At 40.1% G+C, this 15101-nt stretch overlaps 2 protein-coding genes across 21 annotated transcripts in view; both read right to left on the reverse strand.

The window, feature by feature from the left end:
* Positions 1 to 200: 200 nt before the first annotated feature.
* Positions 201 to 5391, reverse strand: LOC127797213 (protein HEAT STRESS TOLERANT DWD 1-like). Its single transcript, XM_052329893.1, has 12 exons — positions 4907 to 5391; positions 4660 to 4826; positions 4410 to 4488; positions 3462 to 3638; positions 3244 to 3342; positions 2425 to 2593; positions 2186 to 2292; positions 1903 to 2042; positions 1750 to 1822; positions 1083 to 1198; positions 718 to 835; positions 201 to 627 (listed from the first exon to the last, which is right to left on the reverse strand). The coding sequence occupies exons 1-12, from the start codon at positions 4952 to 4954 to the stop codon at positions 493 to 495; spliced, it is 1428 nt and encodes a 475-aa protein (XP_052185853.1). The 5' UTR covers positions 4955 to 5391; the 3' UTR covers positions 201 to 492.
* A 235-nt stretch (positions 5392 to 5626) lies between these two features.
* LOC127797210 (uncharacterized) overlaps positions 5627 to 15101 on the reverse strand; it is a 67220-nt gene continuing 57745 nt past the window's right edge. For 2 of the 20 annotated variants that reach the window (XM_052329875.1, XM_052329872.1), the window contains exons 3-12: positions 9009 to 9060; positions 8848 to 8921; positions 8607 to 8737; positions 8288 to 8412; positions 8021 to 8201; positions 7615 to 7917; positions 6849 to 7511; positions 6462 to 6572; positions 5993 to 6060; positions 5627 to 5866 (exon numbers count right to left, since the gene is read on the reverse strand). In XM_052329875.1, the coding sequence (XP_052185835.1) occupies positions 5863 to 5866; positions 5993 to 6060; positions 6462 to 6572; positions 6849 to 7511; positions 7615 to 7917; positions 8021 to 8201; positions 8288 to 8412; positions 8607 to 8737; positions 8848 to 8921; positions 9009 to 9060 (1712 nt within the window). In that variant the 3' untranslated portion in view covers positions 5627 to 5862. Of the gene's footprint in view, positions 5867 to 5992; positions 6061 to 6461; positions 6573 to 6848; positions 7512 to 7614; positions 7918 to 8020; positions 8202 to 8287; positions 8413 to 8606; positions 8738 to 8847; positions 8949 to 9008; positions 9061 to 9163; positions 9209 to 9301; positions 10308 to 15101 lie in introns of those variants that run through there. The other 18 variants (XM_052329873.1, XM_052329874.1, XM_052329886.1 and 15 more) reach the window with 17 other exon arrangements.

Genomic DNA, 15101 nt, shown 5'->3' on the forward strand with positions numbered 1-15101 from the left:
TCAATTTTTTAAAAATAGACTATCAAAACATAAAATTAAAAATAAATTTAAAATTCAAAATTCAAAATTAAAAAGCAAAAGAGAATACAGTTTTAATATTTTAATACATAATTCATTTACTTGCATGTCTCTTTGGTCATTTAAGGAAAAAACTAATTTTTAACTGAAAAATAAGAAGAAAAACCTTTTGCAAATTCAAGTAAAAAACTAAAAATTGTTTATGTAACTAAACAAGAGCTCAGGGTTTCTAATATTATGATTAAACAAATTCCTAAAAGCATTCTCAACACAAAATACGAAACAACACAATCCCCCACATAGATAAATTATAAAAAAAAAAACAAAAAAATGAAACAAAAAAAAAAAACAAAATTGCTATCACTGTAGAGCCCAAATCATTCAGAGATCTACAGTGTTCTCTTCACTTCTCTGCCTTTCGAAAATCTTTTCCATGGAGGCAATAACTTTAGTAGTCGAAACTATTTTGTATATTTAGGCAGTATTTGTTGCTGGAAGAGCACTTTCAAGATTTGAAGGCATCAGAATGTTAAAACCATCTGCAGCTGTTGATATGAGCATTCCAGGGATTTGTGAATGCCAGTGCAGTTCTTTCAGATCTTTCTGGCCCTGTTAGAAAACACTCCCAAATGTTATTTGTGTTTTAGCATGACAGACCACCTTGCATAAAAGGAACAACTTCTTCCAAAAGTATGTAACCTGATGAACAAAGAGCAGTTGTGGTGGCAAATCTGCAGGGGCATTTACTTGTTCTCTTGTTTGAGCTTTGAACTCAGCCTCCTCTTCCTCGTCTCTTTCTAGAGAAAGGTCCCATATCCTGCAAATACAACATCATATCAAGCCTTTTCTCATCCCTCTATGTAGGGTCAACTACACGAATTCTAGATCTGTTTTTATAGTTCATGTAAAGGTAAGTGTCTCCTACCAAGGTTTAATGGTCTTTCTCTACCACTTTTGATAGGCATACACCCACAAAAAAGAGCGTAGGGTTATCCAGGACTTTTAATTTGGACTGTCTTCTATTTTCTCAGCCAAATTTTATCATGCAATAAAGGATATCTTACGTTAGTTGATTGTCGGATGAAGAAACTGCTAAAGTGGAGGCTTCATGCGGACTCCATTCGATTGATGTAATGGGATGTTTATGATATTCAAAATGAGCTACAACAGAATCTCCCTCCTGCCACAGAAAAGAGCAGTAAGTTCAGAACATAGATACTATGATAAAACTCAATCTACTACACCGGCAGAAAAAAAATCTGGGGCTCCAATAAATAATAAACACATAGGCAGTAAGGCACATGAGAACAAGAGATGCGGCTTTCCTCATTAAGAAAAATTTAGACCAGGGACTGCTTCCAGTTCTCTCTTACATACACAAGATTACAGACAGCAATATAGTTAACTCTTAGAATAATGTGGCAGATAGAATTAAGATAACTGCTATGACTTTACAGCTAAACAGTCTAATCCAGAGATTGAAAATATAGGAGGGGACGGGTAACTAGAAGCCACCAAGATCAGCTGTTCCCTCTAGCAAATGGCCATGTACTAGAGTAAATCCATATTAAATGGCAGAGATGAATGAGATTGCACAAGGAATGCCACCAATCAAATTAAGAAATAAGTCTTAACATCAATTTTTCTTATTCACGATTTATAGAAAAAGAGGATACTTTATCTCCCACCACTATCTGGTATTTCTGTCATAAGATGCCTTGTATATCTTACCTTCAGTAATCTCAGATCACGAATGGAGAATGTGCCATCATCACATCCAGATGCCAGCATACAGCTAGCAAGCCTACTCAAAATCAATGAAGCACAAGCAGAAATCAGTATCAGCCTATCAGAGACAGCTGCTTAGTGATAATACTCTAATACCTATTCCATGATATAACATTCACATCTGCATTATGCGCCTTTATAGAAGCTGCTGGTGATTTCCCTGATCGAATATCCCATATTGCAATGTTCCCATCCACAGAGCAAGAGGCAAAGATATAAGGTTCTGTAGGGCTCCACTGCAAATATTAAAGTTAGAAAAGGCACAGCTAAAAAGGGACACAATTTTAAAACAACTGTTAATGTTACAGCATTATATTTCAATTCATGATATATGTAAACCAAAAAGGTCAATCCTCTTCACTGCAATCAAGAAGCATACTTGTAGATCTTCAACACTTGCAGTGTGTCCAACAAAGGGATTAGCATCAACATTCCATGTTGTATCAGATGTCGGTTCCCACAAATGAATACAATTTTTGCAGTCCCCTTTGATGATGAAAGGTGAAAGCCAACATCAGAAGATATACCACCATGCAGCAATAGCTTCTAGATATCCTTGGAAAAGAAATCAGAACAAACAGCAATAAACAACTAAATAAACAAATTGTTAAGATGTACCAGAAACAAGCCTCCCAGGGACAAGAGGGCTCCAGTCTATGGCATAGCCTTCATCTTTGTGCCCACCAAACTTAACTAATGGAGCCTGATTGAAAACTGTGGAAGATCCCCTGCTAGCCTCAGTTTCTGATTCTGCCAAAGCATTTAAATGAGAGCTAAAGTCCCATACCTGCATAGAGTTACGTCTATCAAATCTGGCATCCATGTACCTACTAAATCACTACATCATTTAAACAACTTCAATAACAGCCCCCCCCCCCCCCCCCCAAAAAAAAAAAAAAATTACACGCCCATACACTAAATGAAGAAAGAAAAGAAAAAAAAAAAAAACTCTAAGTTGGCAATTGACCAGATCCCAGAAGTTTAGTCCAGTTGGCGCAAAAATTGTGTGATGTTTGAGGCAGCAGTGTCATGGATTAGAAGTTAAAAGCAACATCCCCGTGAAAAATGGCAATGCACTTGTGATTGGATTATAAAAAGAGCCACACACGGACTCTTAAGCACATAAAAGGCTGATGGTGCATGTAGAGCTTTTCCACTAGCTGCCTGGAAGCAAGCTTTACTCATTAGCATAGTCAGCAGCCAACAAGATGAACAGAAGAATATAATTTGTATTATCTAATTTCTTTTTGATGATTAGATAATACAAATTATATTCTTCTGTTTTATCTAATTTATTTCATGTGACCAACTACAGTACAATTATCTAAGAAAGATATCCTAGGCATTAACTCAAGGTAATGTTAATTACCTTATGCTCCATCAACTTATAAATTTGCAATATATAACTTGGAAAAAATAACTCCATGTTAACTTAACCTGCACATGGCCCGTATCTGCCCAGGATGCACATATATGGGGGTTTTGGGACATGGCTCGTATCCGATTAACAGATCCTTCATGAGCTACCTTCCGCAGCTGGATGAATAAAAGATAAAAGCAATTCAAAGAGGAGAAAAGCTTAAATTGCTACTAATACATAAAAAAAAAAATGAAATGCTAATCAGTTGAAAATTCAGTTAAAAAATGACTATTACCTGCAAAACTGGTATTGAGGATCCACCATCCTGAACTTCATCTCCATCACTATCGCTGCTATCACTATCCATATCAGAGCCATCGACATTAGATTTCAAAGGGACTAATTCTCGTCTTTTCCCCGAAATGTTGAAAATTTTAAATATTTCAACAGAATTCCAAGAAGCTTTTTCTGCCTTCCAAAAAAAAAAAAAAAAACAAAAACATCAAAAGCCAATGGTTCATTAGTTCAGGAATACAGATATCTGGACAAGGCTTAAAAAGAGTATGAAAGATACAAACAACAACAATCACAAGCCTTCATCCCACTACGTGAGTTTTGCTACATGAATTCTAGAACTCCAATCATCTCTATCCATGGCCATATCAAGTTAGCTAAATTTGATAGCAGAAAAATTTGGGAGTTATGAGGTGCTAGTGTCACTACCATCAAAATTAAAAACACACCAACCTGGTGTTGAAAGAAGCCTAAGAAGCTAATCTTCACCTTCAAGTGAGTTGTAGAATATATATAGGAGCACATAGCTGGCACTAGGATGACAAATTTACAACTAGAACAAGCTACCTCAACCAAAGTTATGTTTAGGATAGCTAGGTAACTTCCATAAAGCATACCATTTGCAAGTAAACTCCCATTGCTCTTAACATTTAGAAAAGCTACAACTTAAACTACTCCGTATGTAGAAAAAGCAGAAAACATGAATGATACAGTCCGTCTAAGGTTGCAAATATATTAAGAATATACATGTTATGGCCATACCTATTTCTTTTAACATTTCAGGATAGACAGAGAAAGTAAAACATAAATAGTATACATAGGAAAAGAATTAGCCTTGACAGAACACGGTAAATATTGCAACTTTCAATTAAACCCATCCAAGATGACGAAAGATTAATCAAATCCCAGTTACAGCCATCATCCTAATAAAATATGAAGACTCGCTCACCTGAGTGCCAGCAACACAATACACGGTGTGGGGGAACTCGGTCCGAACCAACCCCAGAGAATCACGAAGCACATCAAAGCTGTGCCAATTATCCGAATTCAATAAAACTAGACGTTGAAAGTTCCCAAGCATATCATCACAAACAAAAAATCAAACACATACATTTACCCCTCTGTTCTTCTATCTATCCACCCAACACAAAAACATATAAACACATACAAATATATGTGTGTATGAAAGATTGAAAGACCTTAAACAGGGCCAGCCGATGTGAAACGCGTGGAGTGAATTGTACGCAGAGGGGTCACACTGGAGCTCCTCTCCTTCCTCAATATTATCGACGCCTGGTTGCCATACCTTCGCCGGCAACGATGGTATCGAACTCGAAGACGAAGACCCCTCCTCTTTCTTCGAACCCTACAATTTAAATACAGAAATCTCAATTCACTAACCCTAGCTAACATATTAACCGTAGAACATGAAGTATAAATTCAGACCTTGTTTTTCCGTTTGGCTTTCTTAGGGTTTTTGATGCTTCGAACCATCCTCTGAAGTTTTTAGTGTTTGGGAGAAAAGAGAACGAGCAAGAAAGTGACGATGAAGATGCAGTGGGGGGTTTTTGAATTAGGGTTTTATAGTAGGGCTCTGATTTGGGGTGGGCCGGGTTGGAAACCGGTCCAGCCTAAAAAAGGACCCCACGTGGCTGGGGCATGTCAGGTTTTTATTGGGATTATTGACTAAATAGCTCTCAAAATAGTCATACTATAAGTCTCTTGTAAATAACGGATTATTATTAATTTATTATGCGTGGCGTTGATGTAAAATTTTTGCGGCTGTAAAAATTATAAGAGACTTATTATTATAAGTCTCTTATAATAATATTGTTACATTTGGTTAGTGATTAAGAACAGGATTTTTTTAAAAATAAAATAAAATATTATTTTAAATTATAAAATTCTTTACTTCTTTCAATAATATTAATCTCATTGAATTTATTTATTTATTCATTCTTAATTGACAAAACTAAAGTAAATAAATAAAAATGACCCATTAATAGTGAATTACCAAATAAACAAAGAGATATATAATATGATAAGTCTCATTTAACTACTATAAATTTAGGTTGTACAAAAACGGAAGTTAAAAATACGAAACAAAAACAGGTAAATGGCATTTTTTAAGAAAGTAAGAAACGAAAATGCGTGATAAAGTGTAAATTAAAAGAATATAAGATTTTTTTTATAAATATAAATTTTAATATAAAAATAGTTAAAATATAATACAAATAAAAATCACTGTGACTGAAATTTACAACAGAACAATCTGCATAAGCAACCCTGCAGAGCTTGTTTGTCGATGTTCTACTAAATGCAACAAAAAGAAATTAAGAGAAACTGTTCTGGCCCTGCGGGTGGTGAAGAGACGAGTTGTATTCAATCCCATAAACGAGCTCTTATCTGCATTATCAGATAGGACATTGAAGTTGATACACTTGAATTTCAAGGCCAAAAAGCATTAATTAATATGCTAGTGCTAGCGTCTAGATTTGAAGTACTAAAACAAAGACAAATGAAGTGGTGAACCTGGGTTTTCTTTGTCTTGTAAGAAGAACAAGTGTGCCGAAAGCTATCATTATTGCAACTTTTATTGCCTGCAAAAAGAGAGAAAGAAAATTGAAATTCTTTTACCTTCCTAACCTTTGAAAAGTAGTTTCCTTCTTCCCAGTTGGGAAACCAATAATTGAAACAAGTAATGACTAATGACAGACTCTTTGGTATAAACATCAGCTAGAAGATATGTGATTTAATTACTTTGAACTTGCTGTATTATTACCTTCTCTGCGTAGGTTGATCTTATTAACCACACAACTTACACGCATCTTATTTAATTGCATAACTGAAGATACATTAGGAAACATTGGCCCCAGAATGTTATGATTAATGACACGAGGCATATAGCAATTCCAAGGATGACATGAGAGCACATTTAGTCATCACCACAACACTGAAATAAGGCTAAATATAAGAAACACAGTTTAGTATATGACATAACCTGTCCCATTGGTCCACGAGCAGTTTCATCTTCCAGAGAACTCTCAAATGTTGATTTTCTCAACTCGGGAGAAGTTCTGCCACCTTTCTTCACCTCCTTGTGGCTTGAAAACTGCATACTATGCTGAATTAATTATGCTACCACAAGGATTACTCAATTCCAATACAAAATGTACATCTCCACCATGCGGGTTTATGTTTCATAAGATGGATTGTTAGCATAACACACTGCTGCAACTAACGAAACTTCTACTTTTATCTTATTGAATGAATCCTTGCATCTTGTAGGGGTTTCAAATTCCAACCATCTAGTATTTATCTGATTATGACCATAACAAAATATAAAAGTAGCAATAACAAAATATAAACCAGAGTAAAGTGGGGATACCTTCTCCACATTTTCTGGAAATTGGCATCTCTGCTCGCTTTTATGAACCCTTTCTTGAATCCCACAGCTTCCTACTAAATCCATTATTTGTTTGCTTCCAGTTGTTATACATAATCTTTTGGCATGATCTGGAAATATCCAGGTATCATAGATTTCAGAAGAAAGATTATCATTTTCAAAAAAAGCTGCTGACTTCAATTTATCCTCCGAAGATCCTAAGGTATAAATTTCGTGTGAATCAGTTGGGCGAATGTCAATTGCATTCCCCTCCATAAATGTACCACTACTTGAACCTAGCTGGTTAGCCGGAAAGGATCGCCCCTTATCCATGCTTTGTGAAACTGTAGTTGCTTCAACTTCAGGTATTCTCACCAAATGTTCGAGTGGCTTTTTGTGCTTTGTCATCGGTTCAATCTGTATTGCACTTGGCTCCTTCAACTGCCCAGAATCCTGAGAAAATTTGCTCCCGTGTGAATCTTCCCTTAATGTTTTGTATACCTGGATATGTTGCAACTCCCCAGTTAGAAAAGGGTTCTTGAGCCTTCCAGAAGGCAGTTTGCCCGGCTGATTTATTTTTTTCAAATCTACTTCAATGTGAGCTTCTGGTCCAACTTTATCAGAATGCAATTTTGAAGGCGATGGTTTCATTCCAACTCTCATATCCTGTTTTTGATCGGTATATGTCTTTGAATCTCATATGGACATAAAGTAATTAACTTGCAATAGTACATGGAGAATACTTCATGGAGTACCCAAACAAATATACCTTAGCTAGACTACTTTCAAAGGCACTTATTACCTTCCTTACATTGCTAGAAGTTTTCTCAAGTGGTTCCTGCTTCTCCAGTTGATCGGCCTGCCAATTCTTCAGGATGGAGGCAACTGAAGTCTTCTCTGTAGTTGAGGGAGTATCTTGAAAATAAACATGTCTTTCAGGATCATCAAGATGGAATGACCAGGTTCCAATTTGCTCAACTGAGTTACTGTGATTTATCTCACCTAGATGCACATTCCTTCTTTTTGACACACAGGCTGTAGATGAAGTCTCTTCACTTCCATCTGTATCATTCTAAAACAGGTGGTTTTGACTGTTAGGAAAGCTCGGAATGCCTTTTGAAACTTTTGATGAAATAGATATATGAATTAAGAAGGAAATGTAATTGATCCTTAACTCTGAAAATTTGGGTAACAGGAAATTTTCGTTCGTGTTTCCCAGCATCATGTTTTGAATTGGACAATACGCCAGCAGATAGATCTCTATTGCTCACCACCTCATTGTGTGTCCCACATTTCAGCGAATCTTGAGAAGACAGACCACTCAACATCAAGGCCTTTTCAGTAGAAGTGCAACAGAAGAGTGAGTTGAAAATTAAAAGCATTTTTTGTTACTTTTTCCTTCCATTTTCCCTTATTTTGTAAATTTAAGTAGCATGATCAAACCTGAGACCTCAATGCTTGCAAATGAAGAAGACACAAGAATACCACCAGCAGAACTAGCCATCTCTGAACATCTAAGACCGCTACTAAGCTGTTCACCATATTTCTTCTTCATTGCAGATTCTCTCTACAGACACATAAAAATATCCCTCAAATAGGAAACCAATAGATCCCAACAACATGGTGACCAAAATGCATTTGCAATATTGGTTCTAGGGATATTAAACCATTAACATGTTATTTACTATATAAAATTTTCTTGTATCTTGCAAAACCAACTTCTTAAATGAAGGAACAACGAATAGGAAAGGGAAACTGTACCATGCTACGAATCCGATTGCGCTCTTCTTCACTGAGGACAAACTGCATATTCATATGCACCTGTCCCCCTCCTTCAAGGGGAATAAAATCATCCCAGGAACCTTTTTCCAGAACCAACAAGGTTTGAACAACTGTTAGACCAAAAGATTAGCTCCATTAGCCTAATTTGTGATAGAAAAACCAATACACATCACAGATAAATTCAAATTCTGCCACTTAAAAATTAAAGAGTATGTTCAACCTCTGTGTGACATTTCGTTCCCCTCAACATCCCAAAGTGTAATAGTCACATTGTCACGAAGGGTTGTCAACGGGCTGTACTAAAATCAACATCAACAGAACCTGGTTACCAAAACCATAAGTAACGGTGATATAAGCTGGAAAGAAATTGAGAATCATTACAAAGAGAATTCGCCCTTGTCCCATGTTTGATATTCTCTTTTCCCCATGGAAACTGCATTTCACAACCAGAAGAAAGAAACCCCATCAAATTCCAGCTAACTACACACATTCAAATCTTGAAGAAGCAAATAAAAGTACGGCAATTACCCACTTACCCTTCACTAAAATTGATGAAGATGGAAGATCCTTGAAGTCCAGAACTGGAAGGAGATTGAATACAACTCTTAAAAGTTATGACAGTAAAGGAAGTGTTGTTGGGTGAAAGTTGAATATAGGAGGGAAGCTGTTTATACCTGAAACATGGATGGCGCCTGGCATTGATGGTCTAACTCTGTATGGAAGTCAACCAAACCCAAGATTTGAATTGAAGAGACACTTACTGAAGACAATAAGGTTGATATCAACATGAATAAGGGCAAGGTGACGGGCTATTTGGAAGGTATGCACGCTGTACTTTTGCGGGTGTGCCGGAGAAGACCGAGGAAGGATTGGATGGAAGAATGTGGATGTAGGTGGCCTTCAAAGAGGTAGAGTTTGGGGGTGGGGTCCATCAAGTTTCAAACCATACATTAGCCACCTCAAATTCCCGAAAGACAAGCTTCTACTTTTGCCCATATTTGCGTACTTTTTTCAAACCCATGGTACCCAAAAATATAAAATATTTTTTGAAATTGTTGCTTACCACTACAATCTGAATGGTTTAAGCCAAAAAAAGATTAGGATAATATAATCTGTGATTTGGGTTGTGGTCGAACGTTAGTCTTGGTATGGGAGCAATTTGCTTAATCCCACTCTTGTATTAATTGGAGGGCTTTTAAGTCCTAAACCACCCTTACTTAACATAATTGTTTCAATTATATTTATATAATCATATATTTTACGACATAAATTGAAAATGAAATTTAGTATCCACCCAAAGAATTGGGCTTTCTAATCAAAATTTTGGAATCGTATTAGAGTTGTGTATAATTATAATATTAAATCAATAGTAATTTAATAACTAGAAAAAAAAAAGGTTGCGCTGTAGAATTAAATTGGTTAGAGTATCACAGTGACTAGAGAAACTAAGTTACCATTTCACAAAAAACATTACAAAGGGTTCTACCCAATAGAGCGTGTGGATAGCCTGATAAATCTTTCCTAAGTGAAGGCACTGCAAGCCAACACAAAGGGGTGGCCAGGTGTCTCAAGCCCCTCGATGGCCTGCTAGTGTCCTTTGACCATGGGGTTTCCCTTTCTTTCTAACCAAGAGAAGAACACTAATTGATGATGATTTTTGGGATCGACCATCACGTATTATCTTTGCGACTGAATCTCAGGAATGGAATCTCGAATTTGGAGATGTCAGACCTCGGGTGTAGAACCTGCAAGACAATGGAGGGCCGGGGCTTGGATCCACCGGGGTGGACTCCGATGCTCAAATCAGTAAAATAAATGCAAGTAGTAGTAAATGAGAGAGCTGTAAAGCTTGAATATACCTGGCGAGAGTCCTTGTCTTTTATAGGCGAACCTATTTTGGGGTATCCAAGATGAGCGAGCACGACTCCCGAGAATCTCGGTCAAGTTGGAACGGGTCTTGCGGTTTGACCCGAATTTCCCGGGCTCCGCTCTGGGGTGTTGACTTGCCACGTGTCGGTTTCTCAGGTGATCCAAGTGGCAGGTGAGACTATCAGCACATAGGGGTATTCAAGTAATTTCGGTTGGTGCCACATCACTTGCCCCCCACTCCTTGAGCCGAGCTGAAAATCATGCTGGGTCGAGGAGTAGGTTACTTGACTGTTGATTTTTCCCAAAACGCACGAGAGTGTTTTTAAAGTTGAGATTAGTGCCTGAAAACCTCATTTATTACCTTGAAATTATAGGGATGAGTTTTGGTTGGAGAGAAAAATTCGTTTGGAGGGAAACATTGTCGTTTTGAATTTTTTCCCCCCTTGGGTCCCCTCTATATAAGCCCTAAGGCCTCACCCCACAATTATTATTTCAAGACAAGCATTCAACTTCTTGAGGTTAGTCTTTCCCATCCTCATTTGTTTTTATTTTTCCTTACTTGTTATTTGTTTATTTTTTTTGCATTATGCTCCCTTTTTGTTTGTATTTGTTTGTTTGTTTTTTTTTTTTTTAAATTAAACTTTCCCTCGGCCAAGCGCCTCTGCCTGGCCGAGGTCGACTTGGCCAGGCCGCCTCGGCCATGGCCGAGGTCGGCCTGGCCTGGCCCGACCTCGCCTTGGCGAGGCCGAGCTTCCTCGGCCATGCTCGGCCTCACCAGATCTCGGCGAGGCCGAGCGCTTGGCTCGGCCTGGCCGAGGTCGGCCAGGGCTGGGGGGCTCGGCCCTAGCTGCATCGGCCATGGCCGACCCTCCCTCCAGCTTCTTCTTTCTGCATTTTTTTTAATATCTAATTTCTATACATATATATAATATATATATATAGATACAGGGGCGTCCTTGGGTCAGCCATGGCCGACCCTTGAGACTTTTGCCTCTTTTTTTTTTCTTTTTATTATTTATTATTATTATTATATATATATTTTTATCCCCTTGGGTTAGCCATGGCCGACCCTTGGGCTTTTCCTTTGTTAATGATAACAAAATAATCTTTAAAACAAGGTTCAACTTGACTAACCCGTTTCTTTGGCTCTTCTTTTTCGCAGGCGTGACTCGAGATTTTTTCAAGCTAGATCGCGCCTATTGAGTTCTCCTAGGCTCAAGCCCAGTCATGGTTGTTCCTACATGACCTCGGCCTTCACTCTCTTGGCCAGTGACCATCTCTTAACTACTTCTGTTCGTTTTTTAACATGTCTTCTTCCTCTGATTCAGAAAACTCTAGTACTAGCTCTAGTAGTGAGGAATCAAATATCGAGTTATCCAGCCCCTCCCATAGCCCCCTTCGTAGGCCCAGGAAACTTAGGAGGCCTGCTAGAATTTCACTTTATCCCACTTCAGAGTCTCATGTGAATAGTGATCCCAGCTTAGGAGGCTTACCCGAGGATCTAACCACTGACCATTCTACCATGACCAAGAGAGAGTTGTTTCCCCTCCTCTGAAAATATCACCTCATTCATGATGAGTATTGGTATAGTGAACCCTGAGGTCTGAAAGCTCACCAGGCCCCTTATGGATGTATCACCGTTTACGAGCAAGCCTTGGCTGCCGGCCTTAGATTCCCTCTCGCGACTCTTGTAGTTGAGGTGTTCGCTATCGTGGGGTTATGCCCCTCTCAGTTGACTCCCAATGGCTGGAGGTGCCTGTCTACCTTCGTTCTCTGCTGTCGAGCTCGGGACATTGAGCCCATTGCTCAACTTTTATTTAGGATGTTCAAGGTAATTTCCATTAGCAAAACTGAACCTCGATTTGCCTTTTCCTCCCTCAACCAGCGTCAGTTCGTAGTCGATAACCCCACATCGGTAAAACGATGGAAGAGTAGATTTTTCTTTGCTGGCTTGAAAAACCGGGGGGTCAGCTTCGGGGTGCCAGTTGAGTGGGCTTTCCAACCCTCAAAGGTCCGTAGTCGCAAGATCACGCGGGACGAGCTTCATAATATTCAGATCTTGAGGGAGCTGAACCTTTTCAGCGCTCGGGTCCTGATATGTGATCGCACCTTGTACCTGGGGGGTTTATCCACTCACACTTGCTTCGAGCCTGATGTCACTTTGGGTAATCATTTTTTTACTATTTTTATACTTTTCTAACTTGCTTTTCTTGCCCTTAATATCTTGTTTGCGCATTTGCAGCTGAGATGGTGAGCACAGCTTTCATCTGAGGAAAGAACAAACGGAGACCCGCGGAGGACGAGGGCGCCCCAACTCTGATGGGGGGAAAGGCTGCCTTGAATGCTCCACCTGCTGAGGAAGAAGAGCCTAGTCGTGCTAAGAGGAAGATGACTTCCCATCCTCCGAGAGAGCTCATGCCAGCCCCGGAGTCTCCTCCCCACAGTCCAGACCATGTTCCTGATTGGGGAGTGAAGGCAAGCGATCTCAGTCGGAACACTCAGGTGGCAAGACGTATGATTCACCACTTTGCCACTCCCGCCGATCGTCAGGTGCTGGCCGAGCAGTCCTCGGAGGCCATAGAAGCCACATTGTGCAAGTATCTGGCCTAGGTAATCACCTATACTTTATCAACATCCTCCAGTCTCATCTATGTTGTCCTTACTTGTCTTGCCCATTGCAGGTGGTCACACTCGTTTCGAACTTTTCTAGACGTTTCTCTCAAGCTTCCAAGAAGACCTTGGAGCTAGACATCCAGCTGCAGGAGAAGGACGAGTTACTGGAGAGCCACAGGAAGAACTTGGAGGAGTTATCCTCCCAGCGGCAGGCTTCAGACCTACGTATTCAAGAGCTAGAGGCAGAGCTATCTCGGATGAGCTACAAGTTATCCCGGGCGAACTCAGTCATTCGCCAATACGAGTGCAAGTATGCCGAGCCTATCAAGCTTCCTGAGGTAGAGGAGTTCCTTTAGAAGAACCTGCAGGACGCTTGGACAAAGGGATTCCAAGCTCATGCGACTGAGGTATTACGAGCTCATCCAGACTTGGACATGTCTAATGTTCGGTCTATTGCGGAGATTGTGGCCGAGATGGAGGACTCGGAGATGGCCGGCGATGATGATGCGCCTCCTGATGCTTGAGCTTTTCTTCTTTTTCTAGCCAGGGCCTTTTGTACTTCCTCTATTATCATGTATTGGACCATCTCGCTTTTATACAATGCCGTTTCATTTTGACTGTTCATCTTTTGCTTGCGAACATATGGGCTGAGACTAGTTAAACCTCGATCCCTTCCATAGTTGACGAGGGTGAATCTGACCCTTGGTTCTCCCTAAGTCAACAATCAAGAAGGTGTTGTGTTGTAATTTTTCCTTGGCCATTAGTCCACCTTTGGGGGACAACCAATGGCTCGTGACCCGTGAATGAATCTTTTCGTGGCCTTCAGTCCACCGTTGGGGACAACCTAGGGCTCGTGACCCTTGGATTTTAGCTACTCCCACGTGAAGGAGAGTGCTAGCCAGAGTTTTTTCGTGGCCCTTAGTCCATTTTTGAGGACGGCCTAGGGCTCGTGACCCTTGGATTTTAGCCACTCCCACGCGAAGGAGGATGTTAGCCAGAGTTTTTTCGTGGCCCTTAGTCCACATTTGAGGACGGCCTAGGGCTCGTGACCCTTGGATTTTAGCCACTCTCACGCGAAGGAGGGTGTTAGCCAGAGTTTTTTCGTGGCCCTTAGTTCACTTTTGAGGACGGCCTAGGGCTCTTGACCCTTGGATTTTTCTTCGACGAAGTATAATCCTTTGTACGATTGCTATTAGATGAAGAGAATACGAAGCCTTGCCATTAGTCGTAAAGAAAAAGAGTACAAAGAGATTCAGGGAATTCCCCTGCTCATTGATAAAACTTTCTTAAGTTCTGCACATTCCAAGTATGCTTTAGGGGCTTGCCTTCCATGTCTTCTAGTCGATATGCCCCCGGACTTAGGGATTCCACCACCCGGTACGGTCCTTCCCAATTCGGAGTTAGTTTATTCATGTCCCGAGGATGACTCACGTCGAACCGTCATAGTACAAGATCTCCTGGCATGAAGCTCCTAGCGTGGACTCGTCGATTGTAGTACCTAGCAATGCACCGGTTATATGCGGCTTGTCGAATTCGTGCCAGGTCTCAGAGCTCATCCATCAAGTCCAAGTTGCACCTTAGCCCTTGCTCGTTAATCTCAGGATCGAAATGCTCTACTCGGTAGCTCCTCACCCCAATCTCGACAGGGATAAGAGCCTCCGAGCCATAACACAATGTGAAAGGGCATTCTCCTGTAGCCGTTCGCGGTGTGGTTCGATAAGACCATAGTATACTGGGGAGCTCATCTACCCATTGACCGTCCGCTTTCTCAACCCTAGCTCGGAGTCCTTGCAGAATGGCCCTGTTCGTAAGCTCTACCTGCCCATTAGCTTGAGGATGGGCGACCGAGGTAAAATGTTGCTTAATCCCCACTTCTCGGCACCATTCTTGCACTGATCGGTCTTCGAATTGGGTGTCATTGTCAGTTATTAGCACCCTTGGAATACCAAACCGACAGATGATGGATTTCCAAAGGAATTGTTTTACCCTCCG

Source organism: Diospyros lotus, chromosome 3 (assembly GCF_014633365.1).
Source record: "Diospyros lotus cultivar Yz01 chromosome 3, ASM1463336v1, whole genome shotgun sequence".
In the NCBI taxonomy this organism is placed as follows: domain Eukaryota; kingdom Viridiplantae; phylum Streptophyta; class Magnoliopsida; order Ericales; family Ebenaceae; genus Diospyros; species Diospyros lotus.